Below are 21,515 nucleotides of genomic sequence, written 5' to 3'. Positions count from 1 at the left end.
CATCACTGGAGTTACTGTAATAATAACATCTTTAGATCGTCCAGTTCCTTGGTATTACATACCAATGTGTAGCTTATTCCCTAGCTATGGTACTCCAAGACCAGGTTTATCATTAAAATATATATTCTATAGAATACTTAGAGAGGTTATAAAAGCTGATAGTCAAATTTTAAAATGGGGTTTAAGTGAATATATTGTTGGCAGATTTAGTATAATGTACACATATACAAAACCAAGTTCTACTATCTTAAATATAGTTCTTAAAAAGTATAAAATATATGAACTAAATTTTAGGAATAATCTCTTGAATATTTCATTCGAACAACATATAAATTATGAAAATGAAGGAGGTGATTGTGAATGGCGAAAAACTTGTATCCGAAGCTCAGAAGATACTTCTTATTTTGCTAATTTAAAAACTGGGGAATTTATTATATCTCCAAATATGATATTTATGTTATATATGCAATTAGATTGCAATTTAGTATTTTATAAAGGAAAAACAATTATATGGTCTACAAATACACAAAATCAAGGTAAAAATTGTTTTCTTAGGATGCAGGTAGATGGAAATCTTGTTCTTTACAATGATAATTTAAAAGCTTTATGGTCAAATGGTTTTTATAAAAAGTCATTTCAACTAATGGCTGTTTGTGTTGAAAATGAAGGTTTTGTTGCATCTTGCAATATTGAAAACTTCACCTGTATCTGGAAAATTCCAAAGTAAACAAATAAAGAAAGTAAATAATGAGTGCTTTTTATGTACTATAAACATTAGTGTATTAGAAAAGGCATATGTGTTTCATAATTCATAAAGAGTGGGCAATAAATAAAGTTGTTCATACTTTTTCTTTTGAATTTTAAAGTAAATGGGTTTATGATATCTATCCAAATCTTAGCAATATACTTAATCATTCTAAAATATGCTTTTATTTATCTGGATCTAGAAGCATACCTTTCCATGGAATGGTCAGTGGATGGTGCAATGAATGTCAGTGGACATAATCCTGAACCTGAGAATAGCAATAGATCTATCACTACTGAAGTGGCTGAGGTCAAAATCCAATAGATTTACTAAGAGAAATAACTTTAAAGAATATGTCATGCGTGGAAATCGTGGGATGCACCGAGAATATAATGGCCAACTATCTCCTCCACGGCAACTATGGATAAACTTCGTAGTGTTTTGCTCTTGCTTGCTCTCTCTTGCCTTGCAGCCGCTCTTGCTGGTGATGAGCAACGCGATGATCTAGTCTCTGCTGCCAATCTCCAGGCCATGGTGTGCAGGCCAAACTCCCAGTGCTGCCCCGGCTCCAAGCGATGCAGCAAGGCAGGCCAGTTTTGTGGACGTTGCACCCGAAGCTTTCCTCCAACTTGCTTCTGTGACGCCCCGAATCCGAAAAGATGCAGCGCCGCATCACAGTGTTGCTCGGATGCGGACTGCCTGAACGGTGGAAGCTGCAGCCTCTGCACCAGATCTATTCCACCCATCTGTCGTTGCTTCAAACCCGGCAAAGCGAAGCTCAAGCTCTAGACTTCATGGTTCCATCTGTTTCCTTAAGTCAAGAACTCAATGCTGTTATCAGTAAGTCTCATCTAGGATGGGATTTTGTTTCGAGAAAGTAAAGAGAGTTTTTTTGGTTACCTCGCTTTAGAACACCACAGTGTCGAGCATGGTGCCTAAAGTCTGGACAATGTTGGAGGACATGAGGTTGGACACGCGATCTTCCAAGTGTTTCTTGGCGTCCTGCCTGCCAACGTTTGCAATGGCCAGCTTCTCCGGGGATAGTTTGTCCTCCTCTTGGACTGCTTTGTTGTATTTCACGGCAAGATCGAGCATTTCCTGGATAGAAGAAACGAAAACGCTCCCGTTAGCGCTGGAGATGAACCTCAAAACAGCTGGGAGCTTACATTGATGGTTGCCTCGTTTGTCTTTGAATGGCAGTCGAAGTGCTGGAGAGCTAGCCCGTCCGTCCAGGTCTTCTTGTGGAGGTTCAAGAGCATTTTCTCCTCGAGCTCGGTTTTGCGGTAGTTGATAGCGATCGAGTAATAGTGACGGTTTAGGCCGTGGATAAGCGCCTGTTCGTTTCCCAAATGTAAGCCTGGAGAATGAAGGAAAATGGACTTGCCTGAATAGAAGGCTTATTCAAGTGTCCAAGGTTTGAAGTAGTCTGCCGTGGTTCCTGTCCCAACATCATCGTCTGTGGATTGATAAGCCTGAAGGCATCAATCACAACTTTCCCTTTCACACTCTGGATTGGATCCACGACAACCGCCACAGCTCTTTGATTCAATGCTTCAAAGCTCTGCACAAGTCAAGTTCCAAAACATATCTGTGAACTCCATCCAAAGTGAAACAAAGACTAGACTTTTTTCTCCTTGCCTGTTGAGTATTGATATCAACTCCAGAAAGCCAGCACCCGAATCCAGGATGTGAATGATACCATCCTACAACCATTTCCGATCTGCAAAAAACTTCACACTTGAATCCCACAAGAGAAAAGAAAAATGTGATAAGAACCTTCCTGTTTGTTTGAGCATGTCCATCATCTTGGTCTGGAAAACTGGATCTACAGCCTCGACGCTGACACCAGTGCCACTCTGCGGCATCGCGAAAACATCGATGACCCGGACAGTGTACTCATCCACAAAATCACCTAGCATGAGACCCATAACTTCCATTGGCACACCAGCTCGTCCTGGAAAACCAAGTAGCAAGGTTAAGTTTCAAACCAAAGGAAAAAACAAGAATAAAGAACTAAGAAACGAGTATGGGATCGAGCACCATGGCATGGCAAAATCATGGAACGAGCAAAGCACTGCGCTTAGAAACATGCTCGAGCAGCAAGGTATGGAAAGATCCAAGCGAAATCCCGCAAGAAATCTAAGTTTTCAAGGACCTACCGTGCTTGAGCATCTTGAGAAGCGCGAGCGATGAGATGTAGACTTGCTCCGACGTATCGACCAGCGGCGAGTCGGGATGCGGGCCAGCGCCTCCTCCTCCCATCCCCGAAAACATCCGCTGTAGACGCTCCATTCTCTCCATCCAAAAACTAAGAACCCTAATTCTTTCAAGCACGGCTATGGCGGACAGTAACGCGGTCTCTCTTCTACAAGTTCTATGGGGCAGGGTCTCCCCACACAAGATCGCATTCATTGATTCCAAAACGAACCAGAGGATCTCTTACGGTGATCTGAGGCGCAGCGTCGCCGTGGCCGCCTCAGGCATGGTATCGCTCGGGATTTGCCCTGGCGATGTCGTGCTGATCGTCCTGGGCAACAGCATCGAGTTCGTGGTGCTCTTCCTCGGCGTCTTGGCGCTCGGCGCGACTGTGACGACGGCGAATCCGCAGAATACTGTCAAGGACATCCAGCGCCAGGTCGCGGATTCTCGTGCCAGGTTCGTCTTCTCGTCCGGGAGCTTGGCTTCCAAGATCCAGGAGCTGCGATTGCCGATGCTCCTCGTCGGGAAGCCGGGATTTCCTCTCAGCCATGTCTCCTACGAGGATTTGCTGGACGATGGGAATTCCAGCGCCATGAATTTGCCAGCGAAGAAGAAGCTCAGTCCAGCGGCATTGCTCTACTCCTCCGGGACGACTGGCGTGAGCAAAGGAGTGATTCTATCGCATGGAAACTTGGTCGCGGCCATGGAAACGCTCTACACCGCTCGAAAGGAGCCAGTGCCGGAGGACGAGGTCTCGCTCGGAATGCTTCCATTCTTTCACATCGCTGGACTGATCTATGGGGTACTGGCCACGATCTACAGTGGAACAACGATGGTGGTGGTCGCAAAGTTTGAGCTCCTGGAGATCTTCGAGACCATCGAGCGCTACAAGGTGACGCAAATGACCGCGGTCCCTCCAATGATCATTGCGTTTATCAAGCACCATAGCTCGAGCAAGAGGTATGACCTGAGCTCTCTCTCGCGCGTGGTGTGTGGTGCCGCGCCCCTCGGGAGAGAGACTCACGAGGCTTTTCTTCGCTTGTATCCACAGGTGGCTCGATTTCCACAGGTATTCTTCGAGTTTTTCCTCGTTTTCATGGTTCTTACAGCTCTTTTTTGTTTTTGGTTTTGTTCTTTCGACAACTTTGGTGGCAGGCTTATGGCATGACGGAGACGACGGGAGTGGGATTTGGAGCTTCCAAAGATACTGTGGTCGGCTCGGCTGGGAAGATCATGCCGGGTTTTGAAGCGAAAGTTGTGGAGGTAGGCACTGGTCGAACTCTCCCTCCTGGTTCGCAAGGTGAACTGTGTTTACGCGGTCGTTGCATCATGGAAGGTGAGTTCCTCGTCTCCTTTCTCGCTTTCTCGTTTCTAACTTTTGGATCTAACAAGCACTGGTTGGCTGTGAGTAGGATATCTTAACAATCCCAAAGCAACTTCCGAGACCATTGACAAGGATGGATGGCTGCATACTGGGGACCTTGTCCTCCTTGACACGGATGGAAACATGTTTGTCATGGATAGGCTCAAAGAGTTGATCAAGTACAAGGGCTTTCAGGTATTTCCGCTCGATGACGCGTTGTGAACTACAAAAAAATCTTGAGTGTAGGTGGCGCCTGCTGAACTGGAGGCATTGCTTTTGAGTCATCCTGCGATCCAAGACTGCACTGTTGTTCCGTAAGTAACGCACACGTAGCTGTTCACTCAACTGGTGTATTTATTGCTGTTGCAGATTTCCAAACGAAGAGGCAGGCGAGGTCCCCCTTGCTTATGTCGTTCGTGTACCTCATTCCACTCTCTCCGAAGCGGAAGTTGTGGATTTTGTTTCGAAACAGGTTTGGCCAAAAAACCAGAATGCGTTTCTAAGATTGCTTCGCACAGGTCGCTCCCTACAAGAGAGTCAGACAAGTGCGATTCCTGGACGCCATACCAAAGTCTGCCACGGGAAAGCTCTTGAGAAGAGAACTCATCGCTCGTTCTCGCTCCAGGCTTTGAAGGTGTTTGCGTGGTGCACGAGTGAAAGGCTTGAGAATGTTCGAAAAGATGGTATGAATTCGCAATCATCACAGGCGTGCATATAGTGCAAGCAAAATAGAGTTGTGTGGCGGGTTTATGATCTTGACGTGCATATACAGCCTTGGAGTTGACGATTCATGTGAATGCTATGTGCTTGCTGGAATCGCATTGCAGCGAGCTATGCTTCGTTCGCAAGGTACATCTGCTTCATTTCTATGATACTGGAGCTCTGAAAGTCTTTCGTCTCGCAGGTGTTTGTTAAAGTGGACCCTCAAAACCCGCGTAAGTATTTCTTCTCTTCTTACAAGAGTTTCATGCATACGTGCAGATTCTTGCCGTCCCAGCATTGGCTTGCGTGCCGTCCATCGACCGCTCGAACTGACTGCTACCCTCCTCCATCCATTCAGCCATACTCTTCCATCCATTATGCATATAGCTCGTCTTTTCGTCGCCATTTTGTAGCTTGTCTTGTTGCGAGCATTTGTGTGATTGTGAAACTCGAGTCGCTGTTGTGATGACTCGTTTGTTTCTGGATTGAAAACAGGAGAAACTATTACAGTCTGTTTGCGAGCATGAGCATGGCCAGGCTTTCTCTTTCTTTGCTCATGATAATACTGTTTTGGACATTGAGCAGATGCGCAGAGCTAGAACAGTGGAACATTTTGCGTCCTCGTCCTCATCCTCCGCGGAGAATCAACTATACCTTCTACAACGTGCTGGATTATGGCGCACTTTCTGATGGCGTCTCGGATGATTCTGAGGTAAGAGAACTCCAGGCTCGCCAGTAAGTCGAGTTGTCTTTTATATTTTCTCGTTTCTTTTTCTAATTCATCCACTCTTCCTGTAGGCATTTTTGGCAGCCTGGTCAGCCGCTTGCGAATCAAACTACTCGGTGATGGTCATACCCGAAAACGGGACTTATTTGCTCCAGCCTACCGTTTTTCCGGGTCCTTGTGGTTTGGGAATGAAAGTGCAGGTTCTGAACGTTATTTTCTCAATTGTTTCTCTCGAAGCTAATGTTTTAATCTCTCAGCTGGATGGTGTTCTAGTTGCCCCTGGATTTTTCGACTGGAACAGCACAAATCGCCGTCAGTGGCTGCGGTTTCAGCATCTGGATGGCTTCACTTTGGAAGGAACTGGAACAATTGACGGGCAAGGAGAATCGTGGTGGGAGCAGTCTTGCAAACGCAATCATTCCAACGTGAGTAGTTTTTCATTGGTTTTTCTCAACTTGCTCGTATTTAACCTGGCTCTTCGTCGTTGTCTTCAGCCCTGCCACCCCGCACCGGAGGTAAAAACTTTTTTTTTCTTTTCTGGATGCTCGAGTACTGACGGTTTTGCTGGTCAGGCACTTACAATCAAAAGCTGCAATAGTACCACCGTCCGGAATCTGCATTTCGTCAACAGCCAGCAAATGCATCTGGTTTTTGACACTGGAGTAAACATCCGGGCAATCGGGCTGAACATCAGCGCACCGCAGAAAAGCCCGAACACAGATGGCATCCACCTCCACGACGTGCAAAGCGGATTCATCCAAGATTGCGTGATTGCCACAGGTTCAGTAGTTCTCGCGTATATTTCCAGCTAGAGTTGTTTTCACTGAGCATCTAGAGTCCAGGTGATGACTGCATTTCGATCCAAACCGGAAGCTCGAGAATTCACATCAAGAATGTCTACTGCGGTCCTGGTCACGGAATAAGGTAACGAGCTGTTCTTGCTGCTGGTATAACATTGTCCCTTCTCTTACTCGTTTTTTTCTCGATGCAGCATTGGAAGCCTCGGAAAAGATGGCTCGGCTGGGAATGTTCGTGCTGTTGTAGTAGACGGGGCCGTCTTAAATGGAACAACAAACGGCTTAAGAATCAAGTCCTGGCAGGTAACTCCCGCTTTAATCACAAGCACCATCTTTTTCATCGCTTAGCTTTCGATGTTGATCACAGGGAGGCCATGGCAAAGTGTATGGAGTCCTGTACCAAAACGTGAGAATGATCGGCGTCGCAAATCCCATTATCATCGATCAGTACTACTGCGACTCGTCCGTTCCCTGTCTTAATCAGGTGATAGAAGCTGTTACTGTTTTCTAGTTCTAGATCTAGTTCTAGTTCTATCTCACTTCCAACTTCTTTTACAGACCTCTGGCGTGGAAGTGAGTGGAATTGTCTACCGAAACATCACAGGGACGTCGTCCACGGCGGTGGCAGTGAGATTCGCGTGCAGCGATTCAGTCTCCTGCCATGGAATCGTGCTCATGGACGTGAATCTCACCAGCGTCAAAGCGAAGAGTAGCGTGAGCTCCTTTTGCGAGAACGCACAGGGGATCGCGCTGGGCGAGAATTCTCCCCAGGGCTGCTTTGGCGACGAGGAAAACGAAGAAGAACGCTCGTCTTCCTCCATTTGAAATGTGAGAGAGAGAGAGAGAGAGAGAGAGAGAGCAATGAGCCCACGTGTCGTATTTGCGGCCGTTTATTTTTAATCACCGCCCGTACACCCTGGGGCCGTACGGACGCGTCACGCGAATCGCTATTTACCTCAGGAATCGAGTAATTGGGATTTTTTTTTTACCTCATTTGTTGCTACAGTAGTGGAGGCGTTCTCTCTTTTTTTTCCTTCTCACCTCCACATAGAAAGCTTTTGGCTATGGCGGAGGAGGGCGATCTTTGAGCTCTCGAAGGGCGGGGCTTTATTAGGAGGAAGGAAAAAAGGGGGGCCGATGGCGATGGCGCTGGCTATGGCGGTCGAGGCGTGATTTTCGAGCTGGGGAGGGGCGATTCGAGCGGCGCCCCGCGGCATCTTGACGGCGCTTGATCAGGTCAGGATAGGTTTCTTTAGGAATCGCTCGGTTTCTGGGCTCTAGGTGTGCCGATCTGCATTCTTCGCAGCTCCGGATCGATCTTAGGCTATTTCTTTTGCTGGCAGAGCGCTGCGCGGATTTATTTTTCTTTCTTTTTTGTTCCTGCTGGGAAAAAAATGCTGGCTGTGAAGAATGAGGAGGTGGAAATCCCTCTTGAGAAAGACGAGCGCATCATGTACACTCTTGTCCGGGTAAGAGTTCTTCTTTGTTTTTTCTTTCTTTTTTTTTTTGTTCTAAGTCTTCGTTTTCTTTTTTTTTTTTTTTACCAACAGATTGACGAGAATGGGATGATGTTTCCTACTACCGATGAGGATCTCATGGAAGTTGAATCACTGATTCAAGGCGAGAGTTCTGAGGACGATCATACCGATCAAGACGATGAGAAAGACGATGCACGTAAGTTCCTTTTAACTTTGTCTTTGTTTCTTTCTCTTCCTATTCAAGAATTGCTTCGTCCAGGACCCATGGAGGAAGACTTGGAAGACGTGAAGTTGAGATTGCTCAAGCAGCTAGAGGTATGCCTCTCGTTATCTTTACCACGCGTTTCACCACCTGATGGTTGACTGTAGGTTGTAGATACTATGCTCTTGAAAGTCAAGACGGAGGAAGATCAAAGAGCTTTAGAGAGTTCCGGCTATAATGGTGCGAAGTTCACGTACAAGAGACGGCGTCGGCCTAATCCAAAATACTTCAACATAAACGCCTTCGACTGCACCGGCGAGCTTCCTCCTTCTGACCAAATGGTGGCCCAAGTCAAGGTTGAGCCATTGAAACTGATGGAAGAAGAGCCTATCTGCAGCAGCTCTACACCCGGTACTATTACTCCTCAATTCGATGCTTCTTATACTCCACCCAAGCTTTTTCTAGACAACCTTTCTATCAGGGCACTGCAAGACACTTACAGGAACACGTTTGGTCGGGTGACTTCGGCTAAAGACAAGCACTGGCTGAAGCAGAAAATCACCAAAGGCCTGAATTCTATGAACGAGAGCTCGGCACAGGCAGTGGTGGTGGCTGCACAGGCACAGGAAAATTTGTTGAAAGAACGCCTTGAAGGCGAGACTTCCGCGGAGCAGCCTTTTGGCATGGAAAAGCAGGAGGAGGACGTCAAGCCGGTGGTATTAGGTACCTCGCCAACCATTTCCTTAGACGCCTCGACAACCACAGTGGTGAGCAGGCCTAGCGACGGGCAGTCCCATCTCAACGAAGTCCAGAGTTTGGAAGGAAAGAGGCACCGGAAGCCAAACAGGAGATATGTGGAAGAAGAAGCTGATGATGTTGCGTCATTTGTTCCATCGATGAGCAGCCCCGAGGATCAACAACAGCAGCTGCAAGTGGACTTTTGGAAGTCAGATGGTGAAGATGGTGATCCCGATGATCCAGATGTTGATGGCGACGACCTGGACGAGTCCTTTGATCTGAATGGCAGAGAGCTCGACTCGATGTCACCGGAAGGTTCTTTCGGAGCCCGGAGTCGCAATCGCATGGGTGTAAGTGTTCTGGTAACTTTTGCGTGCTTCTCCGGCTCACGTTTTGTTGTTGTAGGAGCTGAAGGCCGAGCGACGAGCAGCGCAGCTTGTAAAAATGGCTCGAAATGCAAGGGCGGCTAAACGCGACGCGAACACTAGCATCAGGAAAATCAAGTTCAAGCTTCCATCTGCTCCCGGCCAGGACAATGTAAGTTTTTCTCATTAGTTGTGTTTCAACTCAACACTGTCTCGCAGGACGAAAACTACGAGCCTAATGACGAGTCCGCGGATCAAGTCTCGTGCATGCTTCCTTCTGTGTCAGACGAATTGCAGCCATCTGACACTGAGGACCAGGACACAGATCGAAAGTCGGGATCGCGTAGGAAGCACCATAGACCCTGGACGCTGCGGGAAGTAATGGCTTTGGTGGACGGAGTTTCTCGCTGTGGCACTGGAAAGTGGGCCGACATCAAGAGACTTGCGTTCTCTGCCATCGCTTATCGAACTCCAGTTGACTTGAAGGTAGAAAACCATCCCAAATTCTCTAGTTTAGATGGTTGAGTGTTTCCTGATCGAACTAGTGCAGGACAAGTGGCGAAACTTATTACGAGCCAGTCGAGTACATTCACATTCTTCGCGTCAGGTATGTGATATCTTTCACAAGCTATAGTGGTACATAAATGTCTTCTCTTTTTTTTTTTCTTCTCACAGGTGTCCGAGCAAGGTGAGAAGCGGAGAAAACATTTCTCGGTGTCGATTCCCGCTCACATTTTAGCTCGGGTGCGAGAATTGGCGGCACAGCCGGGCCAAACTTTGAAGCTCCCAGTGATACGATCGACGCGAAGCCGGCGAATGGTCCAGCGAAAGATTTGATTCCCAGGACGAAGGCTTGTAATAACGAGGGTGGAGCTGCTGTAAAAATGTTAAAAAGGAAAAAAAAGAGCTTTTTTTCGCCTTGAAAACTCGACATCTTTGCGGAAAGAGATGGGTTTTTATTTTGTTTGATGTAAGCTCGTTTACATTGCATAGTAATCTATTGTGATTTCTTTGGCATTCTTGGAGTCGAGCTTTTTGTTTTCGTAGCGTAATTGGAGGTATTCACCATGCATGAAAGGTCTGTACTTCGGTATTTCGTGCGCAGTGAAAGCGTCTAGAGGGGAGATTTGCGTGGTTGGCACTGGCATATGGAAGTAAGCAAAGGAGTAGCGATCCATTTGTGAGCCGGACACTCTATGCAAAACACTCTTGTATCGCCCATTGCTCCACACCTTATAAACACCATGGCAAATAAAAACACTAGCTTAGATCGATAGAAATAACCAAAGATTTTACCTGGAGAACATCACCAACGTTGATAACCAGGGCATTTTCCACTGGTTTTACAGGAACCCAGATCTCTTGCTGGTCTTTCTCGTGTAAAACTTCGAGGCCTTGGGCATTGTTGAGCTGGGCGACGATGGTGAGAATATCTCCATCTCGGTGCTTGGCAAGAACCGGGCCTTCGTATCCCTCTGGACATGCTGGGTACTTCAGCATGATCAGAGCATCGCCGGCTTTGTACAAGTTCTCCAGACGTTGCTCGTTGGGAAGGCCCAGGCTCTCGCTCATGATCTTCACGAGAAAACTTGCAGTTTTCCGTGCTTCCAGAATCAAGTTCTCGGCTGTTGGCCTTCAAGGAGAGAAACCATCAACACAGAAAACATGCAAATCAATCAATCAACTTCCTAAGACGTTCTCATACCTGAAAGTCGATGGATTCTCAGGCCAGACGTTCTTGGAAGCTGGATTGTCACTTACGTGCGCAAAGAAGTGCTCTTTTCTATCAACCATTCCACCAACACCGCTCTTGTTTACATATCCCACGGGTGGATGGCTGGTTTCCATCTTGGTTTTCTCTTCTTCTGGAAGAGAGAAGACAAGAGCTTCAAATCCAGGTCATGGTTGATCACCTGGAAGAATCCCCATTCCTCGCAGGCCTTGGAGATTTTCTCTAGAACTTCGACTCTGGGAGCGTTTCCCGCCTGGTGCAAAGGAGCGAGATCAATGAGAGGAATGCTAAAATCTTCTGCCATAGCTATAAAATCACTTATGCATTAGTAGGAGATCGCTGGTTTTGTAAACACCGTCAAGATGCTCAATGCTAGATGCCAAGTATGAGAAGTCCAATTTAATGAATATTCCTCTCTTTTGTCCTGCGCCATCTTTTCAAACGTAATTAGCGGAAACGAATGTTCATCCATGGGGCTGATCTCGCGTGGGTACCGTTGACCAGACCACGGTCGCGGAATTTTTTTAATTTTCCCTTCAACTTTGTCGATGGTTTTGGTTTGTAAATATTTTTTAAAGCCATAGTAACGATCGATTAACTCAACAGAAATGGTTCCATAGTCTAGTGGTTACGACATTGGACTTTGAATCCAAGAGCCCGAGTTCGAATCTCGGTGGGACCTTAATTTAAACCGTTCTTCGAACAGGAAAGAGACTACGATGACCATCCAATTTCTTTCTACCCTTATTATAGAAACTTGCAAATGTGAAGGAAGCTCTGGATATATGGATCGGCAGTGGCCGCGATAAGTGATCACGCGACGACTACCATACTCATATCAAAACATTATGTTACTTTCTCATGTAGTTTGGATTTGGAAAAGCGTGATGGGACCATACCAAAGGTTCCAATGCAGTTATTCTTGTATCTTTCTTTGGTTTTGGCAGGCGGAGCTTGCCATTGCTAATGGAGAGCTAGACAAATCCCGGAATTTGTTTCACAGCGGTTTTGTTACTATTAGATCCTCGGCTGTTCTTGGATCCTATAAAATCTCTGCAAGCATCCGAGGCTTGCGTGAAAGATAGGTTTGCAAGTTTGACTTTGCGATGGAAGTTGCCATGCTGATCAAACAAAGTTCTCTCTTCGTTTTTTTTTTTTTTTTTTCATTAAAAACGCGTTCACGATTTGAAGCTTTCGTTCGTGTCAAGTCTGTTTCCATACAATGGGAGCACTAAGGCCTTTTGATCCGCTTATGAACCATAACTTTGGCTTGACAGTCTTCAGTAGGCGTTAACTCAGTGCTTAATATTTGTCTCAAAAGTGAGTGAGTCTTCTTTCTTTCTGCAGTCAAATGGCTCTATAACATATGGAACAACTGGAGGTGCATATATTAGCTCCTGAATTCTTGCTCTAACGTGATCTCTCTTTGCAGTGCGATGCCTGCCGAGTGCCTGACTGCACCACCGCCATCACCAAATCCATTGAGTACGGCCCAGCCATGGAAGCACCGGGAGAGGCAGCAGAAGACCAGAAATTTAAGGCATATTAACATCATGCAAGTCTTCAAAGGCTGTCGCTTTTCTGTATCTTGCAAATAAAATGAAATGAATGAAACTAAAAAATCAAAGATCACTATTCAAGTTCTTCTGTTCTTGATCTAAAACTTAAACATTCTTAGTGTGCTAGAATATTCTTAAAATATTCTTGTCAACGGTAATGGCTCCCTTGGCTCCCTGTATTGGTGGATCCAGATCAAAGTAGCAAAGTTTGAGCAGGAAGATCAAGCATCTTAAAGACAAAACAAAGAAAACTGTTGGCAATATTTTTGGTTGTTGGTAGTAAATATACTTAGAATATGCTTGGGTATTCTAGGATATTCTACCATCTAACAGTTATTATTTATTTAGATTAATCTTGTATTTATAATTTATAAACATGTTTAAAATTTATAAACTTTCTTAAACTTATAATTATATACTTTATTTGATCAATTAGATTAATAAGTAATAATAAAACTACTAATAAGCAAACCAAGTGTTGCTATATTCAATGCGTAGCAATTTATTATTAAATAGGTTCAGACATTGCAAAGAAATAGATGGTAGAATAAAAAAGAATATACTAGAAAGTGTTTTAGAAAGTTTATAAACTATAAATATGTTTGTAAATTATAAATACTGGATTAACCTAAATGAATAACAACCGTTAAATGGTAGAATATTTTAAAATATTCAAGAATATTCTAGATATATCTAGTTTATTATGCCAAACTTAAATAAGGAACTGCTCAAGAATCACTGCTCTTTGCTGGAGAGCTTTGTCTTCAATCAGAGTACGCAAGTTGTGATGTATGCCACTGCAAGCAACATCCCTGGCCAGTTGAGCAGCTCTGAGTGAAACTCAAGAAGAGATGATGAGCCTAGCGACCATCACAGCCAGGATGCAGCTTAGGAAGGGATCAAGACGAGATTGCAGCAAGGAAACTCGAAGATGACTGGCCAGGATGCAGCTTGCGAACTCGGATCAAAGCTCTCCACAGAAACTGGAAGGAGGCTGGTGTCCAAAGACTATAAGTTGGACTTGTCTGATCTAATCCGAACGCTCAATTGATGACGTGGTAGGGCTCTTGTAGATTAGTGATTGAGCAAACACAAAAAGCGATTGAAGCAAATAAAAAAATCAGAACCCATGTTTCTATTCCCAGCCATTTTTAATTCTTTTGTTTGCTCCAGGGGATTAGCACTGTTGCGGTATAATGCACAGCTTCAGCGAGGAGCAAAGTAAACCAGTGTCAGATGGCAGCAAGATGGCGAGAAGGTGATCTAGCTGAAGCTGGGGGTTTCGGATTCACAGAGAGGCTGCGGAGACTATAAGACAGACTACGCTCAACGTACTTTGTCATCTGGTAAAGCAGTTGATGGTGTCCTCCATGAAGTGTTGGAAGGAGCCAAGATTGGCAGCTCTTGGTCCATCCTTGCTTTTATTTTCTTCCCTTGTGTTACTATGAGGGGGATTGCCCAGCTCTACCAAATTGACCATAAAATGGACTTTGACTGACTGCGTGTGAGAATAAGAAACGAATAGATCGCCACTTTACCTTGACTAAGAGAAGAGTGATGATGCGTCTTCTTCCTCTAGCAGCTTCGATTTTGAGTTTTTTTTTGGTTCTTAGATCTGGGCGTGCCCAAGTTCCTGCATTCTTCGTCTTTGGTGACTCTTTGACAGATCCCGGAAACAACAAGTTCCTCGTCACCAGCATTTCGGCCAAATGGAATCGATTTCCCAGGAGGGAAGGCGACAGGAAGGTTTTGCAATGGATTCACAGTCGTGGATCTCATTGGTAAGCAAGGCAAATTGATCTACACATTTTCTGAGTTTGTTTTGTTTCCACCAGCTCAAGAACTTGGGCTTCCTCTAGTCCCTGCTTATCACGATCCCAACACAAAAGGCAGTGTGATCCTCAAAGGAGTAAGCTACGCATCAGGCGGCGCTCGAATCCTCAATGATTCCTCCGTGAACTTCCTCCAGAATGTAAAGTGTTTAGTTTGGGCTTTTGAAGCGTGTTGACCATCCATCCTTGGACCTTTGACCAGATCCAGCAGATCCAGAATTTCGTCAACACTAGGTCTGAGATCGTTTTGCTTGTGGGAGGCGAGGACCCCGCATTTGATCTTTTGTCACGGTCAATATTTTTGTTTGCTCTTGGATCCAACAATTACTTGAATTACATGAACAGCACCAGGAGCAAATCTCCGCAAGAATTTCAAGATGAAGTAATCTCTGCATACAAAGGCTACTTGAATGTAAGTGATTGCTTTTCTTGCTCAATAACTCATTTCATTTGATTTGATTTTGATTCAACACGGTGATTTACACGGTGTAATTTTGATTCTCAACAGAGAGCCTATCAACTAGGAGCTCGCAAAATAGTGGTTTTTGCTCTTGGACCACTTGGTTGCATTCCATTTAAGAGAGAGGGCAATATTTTGGGAGCAAATGGCAAGGCTTGCCATGAAGAAGCCAACACTTTGGCCGTGAATTTTGACAGAGCACTCAAGGATATGGTTTCAGGGATGAATCGAGACTTGAATGGAGCGAAGATGGTGTTTGGAACTACATATGATCTATTTTACGATGCAACAAACAACCCTTCAAAATATGGTAAGCTTAACACAAATTCATCATTTGCTCATTGTAATTTGTATGACAGGATTTGTGAATGGCCGTGATGCTTGTTGTGGAGTATCACCCTTGAGATTATTCGCTTGTTTACCATTAGGATCAGTTTGTTCTACGAGAAACCAATACTTCTATTGGGATGCTTATCATCCAACAGAGTCTGCAAACCGTCTCATAGCCTCTTCTATATTAAGTGGGAACAAAACAATTATGTTTCCATTTAATCTAAAGCAGCTTATTGATCTCTAGTTATATGAACAAAACCATTGCATCATAGAGTGAGCGTATACAAAATTATATATTGTAATTGGGATTAGGCTGTAAGAATGAATTCAATCTGAAACTTTTGAGGATTTGTTTCCTTCCAAATAAAAGCTTATGGAACATTTAGTTGTTTTTAAACAATTGCCAGCCATTGTTGGTGGATGGAACTCATCTTAAAGGCCATTACTTGCTTATTAGGACAATGTAGAGTGGTTAACTCAAGGAAAGATGATAGCTAGCTTAGTTTTACAAAATTTGAAAAAGCCCTCAAAAGCCTCTAAAAATTTCTTCAAGTTGAGTTTTGAGTTGCTCCATTTCTTTTAGAAAGCTGTTCATTAGGATATTTTCTCCTACTTCTTTCAAGGATAATCACTTGTGTGAGAGACATGAATAAAAAAAATTGACATAGTGATAAGGGGTGACAACATCCTTTGAAGATGAGTGAGTGATTTTACACTTCATATCCAAATTGTGGACGAGATGAAAGAATTACTAATATTTAATATGCTAGAGATTATATGGATGAAGGGCCAAAACATGGATGAAGTTGTAGCACTCTAGGCTCAAAGTCACCCTACTTAGGATTTAAGAAGTGTTTACATAGTAGTATGTATTTGAAGCACTAACATGTTTGAGTAAAAGTCAAAGAACAAAAAATTTATAAGATTGAGTGGGTTATATGTCAACTTGAAGTAGGATTTATAGTCAAGTGTTTTGCTTGGATTAGAGAAAAATTATATAATAAGTACATTACCATAGGAACTTTATGCACTTTAGCCCCTTGTTTTTGGGGATGACGATAATATAATGATCCTCCAGAACACTATGATTAGTTCATATGGTTTTATCCAATAAAATTTCCACACACATAATTTGTTATAGAATAGATTATCCAAAAACCAAAATATATACCACCTACTTAGTTAGTTAAAGAAGGGGTGAACCTGAAAAATTTGGAACTTCAAACTTTGGTTGAAGTAGGTTTTAAATTTGAAAAAAACATTAACCACAAACTCAAATTTAGAATTTTTCTCAAGAAATTTCAAAAATAAAAAATAACAAACGTGTGAAGATTGCAAATATTTGGTCAAAAGAATCAAAAGCAACATACTCAAAAGCATTACAATTGAAGACAAAAGTTAAGAGTGTCAACATTAAGTAGCAATATTGTCATTATAAGTATACAATTCTTAGTTATAAAATTAATACTGTAAATAAGAAGGTTTACAATATCACAATCAACCAAATTCCAAATTTCAATTGTACATATATTTTTCAACATCAAACTTTTGGTAAATTTTTCATCCCTTATAGGCGTATATATTTTATATATTGTATGCTTCTTAAGATGGATCCAAATGTTAAATTTTAGATTCAAAGAAATATAGCCTAGCTAAAGGTGGACTATCACTAAATTGTTTATTTTAGAATGAATATATCTAAAACTTTCTTAGGTATTTTAGCATATTATATTATTTATGGTTGATATTTATCAAAATTAATCTTCTGTAAATAAATTATAAATATTTTTATAATTTATAAACTTTTCTTCAATAGATTTTTCCTATGGCCTCCAATTTTTTCAACGGATCTTTATTTCTGGGACATACAAGAGCTTGAATTGCACCCTACAAAAATTTAAGATAAAAAGATATAGTTGTAAGAGAAATTTTAAATTATGAATGTCTTATTACACTATATATTTCTTCTTGGTTAATTTTAAGCACATCATCTTATACTTCATTTCTAAGGTTTGAGGATTTCTTTTATTCACTAAATTTATGCTAATCACATTAGGAACTAGCCAAAGTTGGGGGTAAAATTTAATTATTTAATCCAAAAATAAATATTGATTAGCAATTAAATTATATATAAAATTATGTGTTGGAAGAAATGAATAATGATCAACAAGGATGACAAATATTATAGTTAACAAAGAAGGGACAAAAAGTGTTAAGAATTATTATAAGGAAACTCAATATAAGAAAAGAGTTAAACTCAATCATTCTATTATTAGGAAATAAAATATTGAAGATATTGCTCAAAGAATTTAAATAATACACTTTGATTGCCCATTAGTCTGAGAAGTTGATACTTTAATTTTTACATTAAAAAATCCTAAAAGTTGAAAATAAACTCAAGCCCTTAATTACTAACAATATTATCTAGCAATTTATGAAGATGCATAACAAAATTGTTGTCAAATCCTTTAGAAGGTAAAAGATTGATAAAGAAATTCATAGATATAGATTTCCAAAATTCTAAAGTAAGAGGAACTGATTAGAAAAAACTAAATAAAGGATGTCAAGGCATCTTAGTCCACTTAATATATTGTAGATATGTCCAAAATTGTCAACATACTTATGCATATAAGGTTTATTGTTAGACTAATTCTAATATTTTGAGAATGCTAAAGCAATATATTGCAAAAGTGTCATTGTATGCTTGAATAATATACAACCATATATTTCTATTAGGTATATATAGTTAAGCATGTTGATGAAGAAATTTATTCCAAAATTGAAGAAATTGATAATCACCATATTAGTGTAGAAAAATATTGAAAAAGATCAATCGTTACACTTTTTGAACAAATGGATCAGTGGCTTGAGTTGTTTTGATCTCCAACTTGCTATGCAAAACAATTAAAGGAAAATTACCTAAAAAATTTTAAGTGACTAAATTTTTCAATATACTTTAGTTCTTTAACCACACTTTAAACCAATTAAAGAAATCTCATTCCCAACCTCCATAGATCCTCATCCTACGTTTTACTAACCCCTTAGATATGATCTCAAAGCCATATTGACTTCACACTTTGTTGAAGTGTTCTATATGTTTAATTCCATTTTAGATACCATTGACTTACTAACCTTTTATATTAAAGATATATCCATTCTCATGATCTCATTAGTAGTCAAAGACCATATGTACCATGGTCCTATCTCTCTAAGACTAGGCCATCTGTCCATGAATGGTAATTTTATTACCACATCTTAACATTTTTAAAATGCATTAACACATATCCTTTAATATCCTTTTTTTAATCTCCACCAAATCCCTCTCCATCCATAGTAGTGCTTGGCAATATTACCACTAGGTTAAGGCCTAAAAGCCCATCCCACTAGCCTCTAATCTTTCTTTATCACATAATTATACCTTTAGTTAGTAAGCAAGAGGGCCCCTCTTTTTTTTCATCATTAAAAACTTTGGGGTGATGTTTTGAAACACCACAGTTTATTGTGAGCTTTGTGGATACTTTCCCCACTTTTTGCCACTAGGGTGCCTTAGATATGTGGTTAAAATGAAGCCATACAAGGTATCTAAGTAAGTAATGTTATTTACACTTGGATTAAATTATTTGATCTTTTGGAAGTTATAGCTAGCTCTTGAATACTTTACCAAGTCACCCCACTTATTCATCCATGTTCACTTTAACTTTGGATTCCCTAATGTTTATATCATCACCCACCACGTAAGCATAGCTTTCTTTAGTCACACAAGCCTTTTTTGGCCACACTAGTTCCTTTGAAATCCTCTCTTTACTATCCCAAAAGTGTAAAGAACTAATTTACTAAAGTGTCATAGGCTAGAGGATCCCCCAAAATCATGATCAAAACAATAAAGAATTTGAGATCAAATTTAAAATTGAGTCTAAGACTGAGATTGAGTCTAAAATCTAAGATCAGGTCTGAGACCAAATCAAAGTACTAATATAAGTTGTGGGGTGAAAGCTTAAAACAATTGTCCCCCAAGGGGTTTCAAAAGTAAAATAGGGAAAGAGAGGCTAAGAACTTAATCTTTAAAGAACTCTCTAATAGTGCTTTCAAACAAAGTTAAGGTTGAGACTAAAGGTTAATAACTTTAGTACTCTCGACTCAAGTGGAGTGTAGGGGCTTTCCCTACACTTTGGCCTTCCCAAGTAGGGAGTTGAGGTACCTATATTGGGCCATTAGGCCAAGTGTTTCCCCTCGGTGTCTTGAACTAAGAGATGCACCCAAAGCTTGGGATTTAGAAAGTCTTATAAACAAGTATTGCATACCATAAGATGTTAAGAATCTATACACTTGGTGTGTTTGGTTGCTTGCTTGGTTACTTATAAGGAGTGTAATTGAATCTTAAGCTCAATCTAACTTGGGGAAGGGGATCAAAAAAGAATTTGAGAATTTGTAAAAGGTTAGCTAACACTCTGTTGTTCATATAGTAAGTAGCTGAACCTAAATAAGACTAAACTGGAATTAGTACGATGATGGGAATCTTTGCAAAGGAACTTAACTAAGGTCAAGGCAAAAATGGTTAAATAGATAAAATAAAATGACAAATTAGAAAGGAAAATTTATGGCTTATAGTAAGGACTTACCAAACCCCTTAAGGTCTAAGAGACAATTGCTTTAAGCTTTCACCCCTTGAACTCAAACTCAAACTTAATCTTAAACTTAGTCTCTTTCTAGAAACTCGTTTGTTAATCTTTTGTATTCATTCTTAAAGCTTTTTAGGAGTTTCACTCCCACTCTTGACTTCTTGAGTTAAAACTTTTGGTTTAAATGTGTTACATTTGTTCCACTTTCATTCTAGCCACTATTATGTGGTACACATTTAGTTCAATTTTGGGATTTAGGGATTTATGTTTTATGAATGATATTAAAAAAATCTCAAGTTTGACTCTTTTTTTTAATTAAGGGAATCATACCACATATTAAGATTAACATTTGGCAGTCTAGTTTTATTTTGCTATGCTAGACTTGAAAGGTAAGGTGTCTAGAGAGCAAGATTTTTGGGAGAGTTACAGCTCTTAGCTTTTATTCATAAAGGCATGAACTTATAGAGAAACATGATAGATTGTGAGCAATAAAAGAGAATAAATTGAAAATGATCTGTAAGGGCTGAAATATAAAGGGAAAAAGGCCCATAAATATTAGAATAGTTATTTAATTGGAATTAGAAATTTAGATATATCTTACTTAAGAGTTAAGTATAAAGAATATTCTAAATATACTCTAGAATATTCTCCAATCCAATAGTTATGATTTTATGCTCTTAAAATTCTCTATTTTTTCTAATTTTTTTGTAATCACGGTCTAGAAAAAGTCAATTATATTCTTTACAAATCATTTATCCAAACTTTATTAACTATTCATATCATCCTTATATTGGCACTTTCTATTATTAATCCAACAAGGCAATGCCCCTTATGGGCCTTTTGGATAGCAATTTTCTTTGTAAAATAACCCCAAAACTTTCAATTTTTTCTCACTTGCAAATCTTGTCCTAACAAATTGATCAAAACTCTTTTTAGTACTTGTAATAAAGAAAATTTACTAACCAACTACTTATGCCATAGATTTCTCTTCAATCCTTATGCCACTAGTGGGAAGTGATCACTAGATAACTAATAAAGAAGAGAAATCCTTTACTATAGTGCTAAACATATTTTTACAAACTTCCAACATTTCATCATTATAAATCTAAAAAAAGGAAACATATTCTTAGCTTCTAACCAAATTATATTTGTAGATTTAGTTTTGCATTTGTATAAACTTAATCTATCTAGGTTGTATAAGCAACCAAAGAGAACAATTTATAAAGGTTCAAAGAAAAAAGGCTCATAAATAAAAGTGCATCTTCTTTTTTAATTAGTTAATGGTCTTGGAATATTTAATGTTAAAAATTTATAAGTTTAAGTGATATTGAGTTGAGTGACCCTCCAAGAAGTCCAAATTCAAGAGCTTATAGGTTAGTTAAAAACTTCTTTTTTTGTTATAGACAATTAGTTTTTCTTTTTTTTCTTGGCCACAAAGTATAAAATTATAATTTTTTAATTTTTCTATGAGCTACAAGGATGTTTGATTACCATCCACATAACAATACATAAAAATTTTTGTCCAAAAACATGCTACTATTAGACTAAATACTAATCCTATCCACATCCTTATTTTTACGGCTCTTTTTTGGCAAGCTTCACTTCCTAAAATAGAAATTAAGTTTTTTCATAGAAATATTACTTTAAAAAATAATTTCTAAAAA

General features: G+C 40.7%; 6 protein-coding genes, 1 non-coding gene and 1 pseudogene across 9 annotated transcripts; 6 read left to right on the top strand and 2 right to left on the bottom strand.

Annotated features, from left to right (window-relative positions):
* Positions 1 to 1,070: 1,070 nt before the first annotated feature.
* LOC9636279 (26S proteasome non-ATPase regulatory subunit 14 homolog) lies at positions 1,071 to 3,067 on the bottom strand. The gene is made up of 6 exons (XM_024687300.1): positions 2,905 to 3,067; positions 2,522 to 2,699; positions 2,384 to 2,465; positions 2,130 to 2,306; positions 1,912 to 2,079; positions 1,071 to 1,843 (listed from the first exon to the last, which is right to left on the bottom strand). Exons 1-6 carry the CDS (start codon positions 3,044 to 3,046, stop codon positions 1,652 to 1,654), a joined length of 939 nt encoding a protein of 312 aa, XP_024543068.1. The 5' UTR covers positions 3,047 to 3,067; the 3' UTR covers positions 1,071 to 1,651.
* On the top strand, positions 1,144 to 1,644 carry LOC112350686. The gene has a single exon (XM_024687301.1). The coding sequence runs from the start codon at positions 1,166 to 1,168 to the stop codon at positions 1,532 to 1,534; it is 369 nt and encodes a 122-aa protein (XP_024543069.1). The 5' UTR covers positions 1,144 to 1,165; the 3' UTR covers positions 1,535 to 1,644.
* Positions 3,047 to 5,709, top strand: LOC9636278 (4-coumarate--CoA ligase 1). 2 transcript variants are annotated; one of them, XM_024687298.1, is made up of 9 exons: positions 3,047 to 4,013; positions 4,100 to 4,280; positions 4,357 to 4,502; positions 4,554 to 4,621; positions 4,677 to 4,779; positions 4,826 to 4,990; positions 5,080 to 5,156; positions 5,212 to 5,242; positions 5,595 to 5,709. In XM_024687298.1, exons 1-6 carry the CDS (start codon positions 3,084 to 3,086, stop codon positions 4,937 to 4,939), a joined length of 1,542 nt encoding a protein of 513 aa, XP_024543066.1. In that variant the 5' UTR covers positions 3,047 to 3,083; the 3' UTR covers positions 4,940 to 4,990; positions 5,080 to 5,156; positions 5,212 to 5,242; positions 5,595 to 5,709. The 2 variants fall into 2 exon arrangements, with proteins under 2 accessions (XP_024543066.1, XP_024543065.1); XM_024687297.1 differs by having other exon boundaries at positions 4,826 to 5,156; positions 5,595 to 5,672.
* On the top strand, positions 5,298 to 7,492 carry LOC9636277 (probable polygalacturonase At1g80170). The gene is made up of 9 exons (XM_024687299.1): positions 5,298 to 5,721; positions 5,808 to 5,936; positions 5,994 to 6,161; positions 6,231 to 6,251; positions 6,309 to 6,516; positions 6,579 to 6,660; positions 6,728 to 6,836; positions 6,901 to 7,017; positions 7,092 to 7,492. Exons 1-9 carry the CDS (start codon positions 5,533 to 5,535, stop codon positions 7,356 to 7,358), a joined length of 1,290 nt encoding a protein of 429 aa, XP_024543067.1. The 5' UTR covers positions 5,298 to 5,532; the 3' UTR covers positions 7,359 to 7,492.
* Positions 7,493 to 7,593: 101 nt separating this feature from the next.
* Positions 7,594 to 10,242, top strand: LOC9635950. 2 transcript variants are annotated; one of them, XM_024687296.1, is made up of 10 exons: positions 7,594 to 7,769; positions 7,877 to 8,002; positions 8,084 to 8,207; positions 8,271 to 8,326; positions 8,381 to 8,624; positions 8,679 to 9,301; positions 9,357 to 9,488; positions 9,536 to 9,802; positions 9,867 to 9,923; positions 9,992 to 10,242. In XM_024687296.1, the coding sequence occupies exons 2-10, from the start codon at positions 7,928 to 7,930 to the stop codon at positions 10,151 to 10,153; spliced, it is 1,740 nt and encodes a 579-aa protein (XP_024543064.1). In that variant the 5' UTR covers positions 7,594 to 7,769; positions 7,877 to 7,927; the 3' UTR covers positions 10,154 to 10,242. The 2 variants fall into 2 exon arrangements, with proteins under 2 accessions (XP_024543064.1, XP_002982347.2); XM_002982301.2 differs by having other exon boundaries at positions 8,381 to 9,301.
* Positions 10,243 to 10,576: 334 nt separating this feature from the next.
* Positions 10,577 to 11,352, bottom strand: LOC9636276 (1-aminocyclopropane-1-carboxylate oxidase homolog 8). The gene is made up of 2 exons (XM_024687351.1): positions 11,135 to 11,352; positions 10,577 to 10,949 (listed from the first exon to the last, which is right to left on the bottom strand). Exons 1-2 carry the CDS (start codon positions 11,350 to 11,352, stop codon positions 10,577 to 10,579), a joined length of 591 nt encoding a protein of 196 aa, XP_024543119.1.
* Positions 11,353 to 11,658: 306 nt separating this feature from the next.
* TRNAQ-UUG lies at positions 11,659 to 11,730 on the top strand. The gene has a single exon. It is a non-coding gene; the product is annotated as a tRNA-Gln (tRNA).
* Positions 11,731 to 14,140: 2,410 nt separating this feature from the next.
* On the top strand, positions 14,141 to 15,505 carry LOC9635949 (annotated as a pseudogene).
* Positions 15,506 to 21,515: the final 6,010 nt, after the last annotated feature.

This window comes from Selaginella moellendorffii, unplaced genomic scaffold (genome assembly GCF_000143415.4).
Source record: "Selaginella moellendorffii unplaced genomic scaffold, v1.0 SELMOscaffold_53, whole genome shotgun sequence".
Classification (NCBI taxonomy): Eukaryota; Viridiplantae; Streptophyta; class Lycopodiopsida; order Selaginellales; family Selaginellaceae; genus Selaginella; species Selaginella moellendorffii.
The sequence above is the reverse complement of the archived record's forward strand: the minus strand, read 5'-3'. Positions and strand labels throughout refer to the sequence as shown.

Excerpts from the sequence above, each read along its gene's own strand:
- LOC112350686 (XM_024687301.1), top strand. The coding sequence starts at position 1,166 with ATGGATAAACTTCGTAGTGTTTTGCTCTTGCTTGCTCTCTCTTGCCTT.
- LOC9636279 (XM_024687300.1), bottom strand. The coding sequence starts at position 3,046 with ATGGAGAGAATGGAGCGTCTACAGCGGATGTTTTCGGGGATGGGAGGA. Across the intron at positions 2,700-2,904 it reads TCTCAAGATGCTCAAGCACG|GACGAGCTGGTGTGCCAATG; the intron begins GTAGGTCCTTGA and ends TTGGTTTTCCAG. Across the intron at positions 2,466-2,521 it reads ATGCTCAAACAAACAGGAAG|ATCGGAAATGGTTGTAGGAT; the intron begins GTTCTTATCACA and ends AGTTTTTTGCAG.
- LOC9636278 (XM_024687298.1), top strand. The coding sequence starts at position 3,084 with ATGGCGGACAGTAACGCGGTCTCTCTTCTACAAGTTCTATGGGGCAGG. Across the intron at positions 4,503-4,553 it reads TCAAGTACAAGGGCTTTCAG|GTGGCGCCTGCTGAACTGGA; the intron begins GTATTTCCGCTC and ends TCTTGAGTGTAG. Across the intron at positions 4,780-4,825 it reads TGGATTTTGTTTCGAAACAG|GTCGCTCCCTACAAGAGAGT; the intron begins GTTTGGCCAAAA and ends TGCTTCGCACAG.
- LOC9636277 (XM_024687299.1), top strand. The coding sequence starts at position 5,533 with ATGAGCATGGCCAGGCTTTCTCTTTCTTTGCTCATGATAATACTGTTT. Across the intron at positions 6,661-6,727 it reads GGTCCTGGTCACGGAATAAG|CATTGGAAGCCTCGGAAAAG; the intron begins GTAACGAGCTGT and ends TTCTCGATGCAG. Across the intron at positions 6,837-6,900 it reads TAAGAATCAAGTCCTGGCAG|GGAGGCCATGGCAAAGTGTA; the intron begins GTAACTCCCGCT and ends TGTTGATCACAG.
- LOC9635950 (XM_002982301.2), top strand. The coding sequence starts at position 7,928 with ATGCTGGCTGTGAAGAATGAGGAGGTGGAAATCCCTCTTGAGAAAGAC. Across the intron at positions 8,327-8,380 it reads GATTGCTCAAGCAGCTAGAG|GTTGTAGATACTATGCTCTT; the intron begins GTATGCCTCTCG and ends GGTTGACTGTAG. Across the intron at positions 9,803-9,866 it reads GAACTCCAGTTGACTTGAAG|GACAAGTGGCGAAACTTATT; the intron begins GTAGAAAACCAT and ends GAACTAGTGCAG.
- LOC9636276 (XM_024687351.1), bottom strand. The coding sequence starts at position 11,352 with ATGGCAGAAGATTTTAGCATTCCTCTCATTGATCTCGCTCCTTTGCAC. Across the intron at positions 10,950-11,134 it reads GCCATCCACCCGTGGGATAT|GCCAACAGCCGAGAACTTGA; the intron begins GTAAACAAGAGC and ends CTCTCCTTGAAG.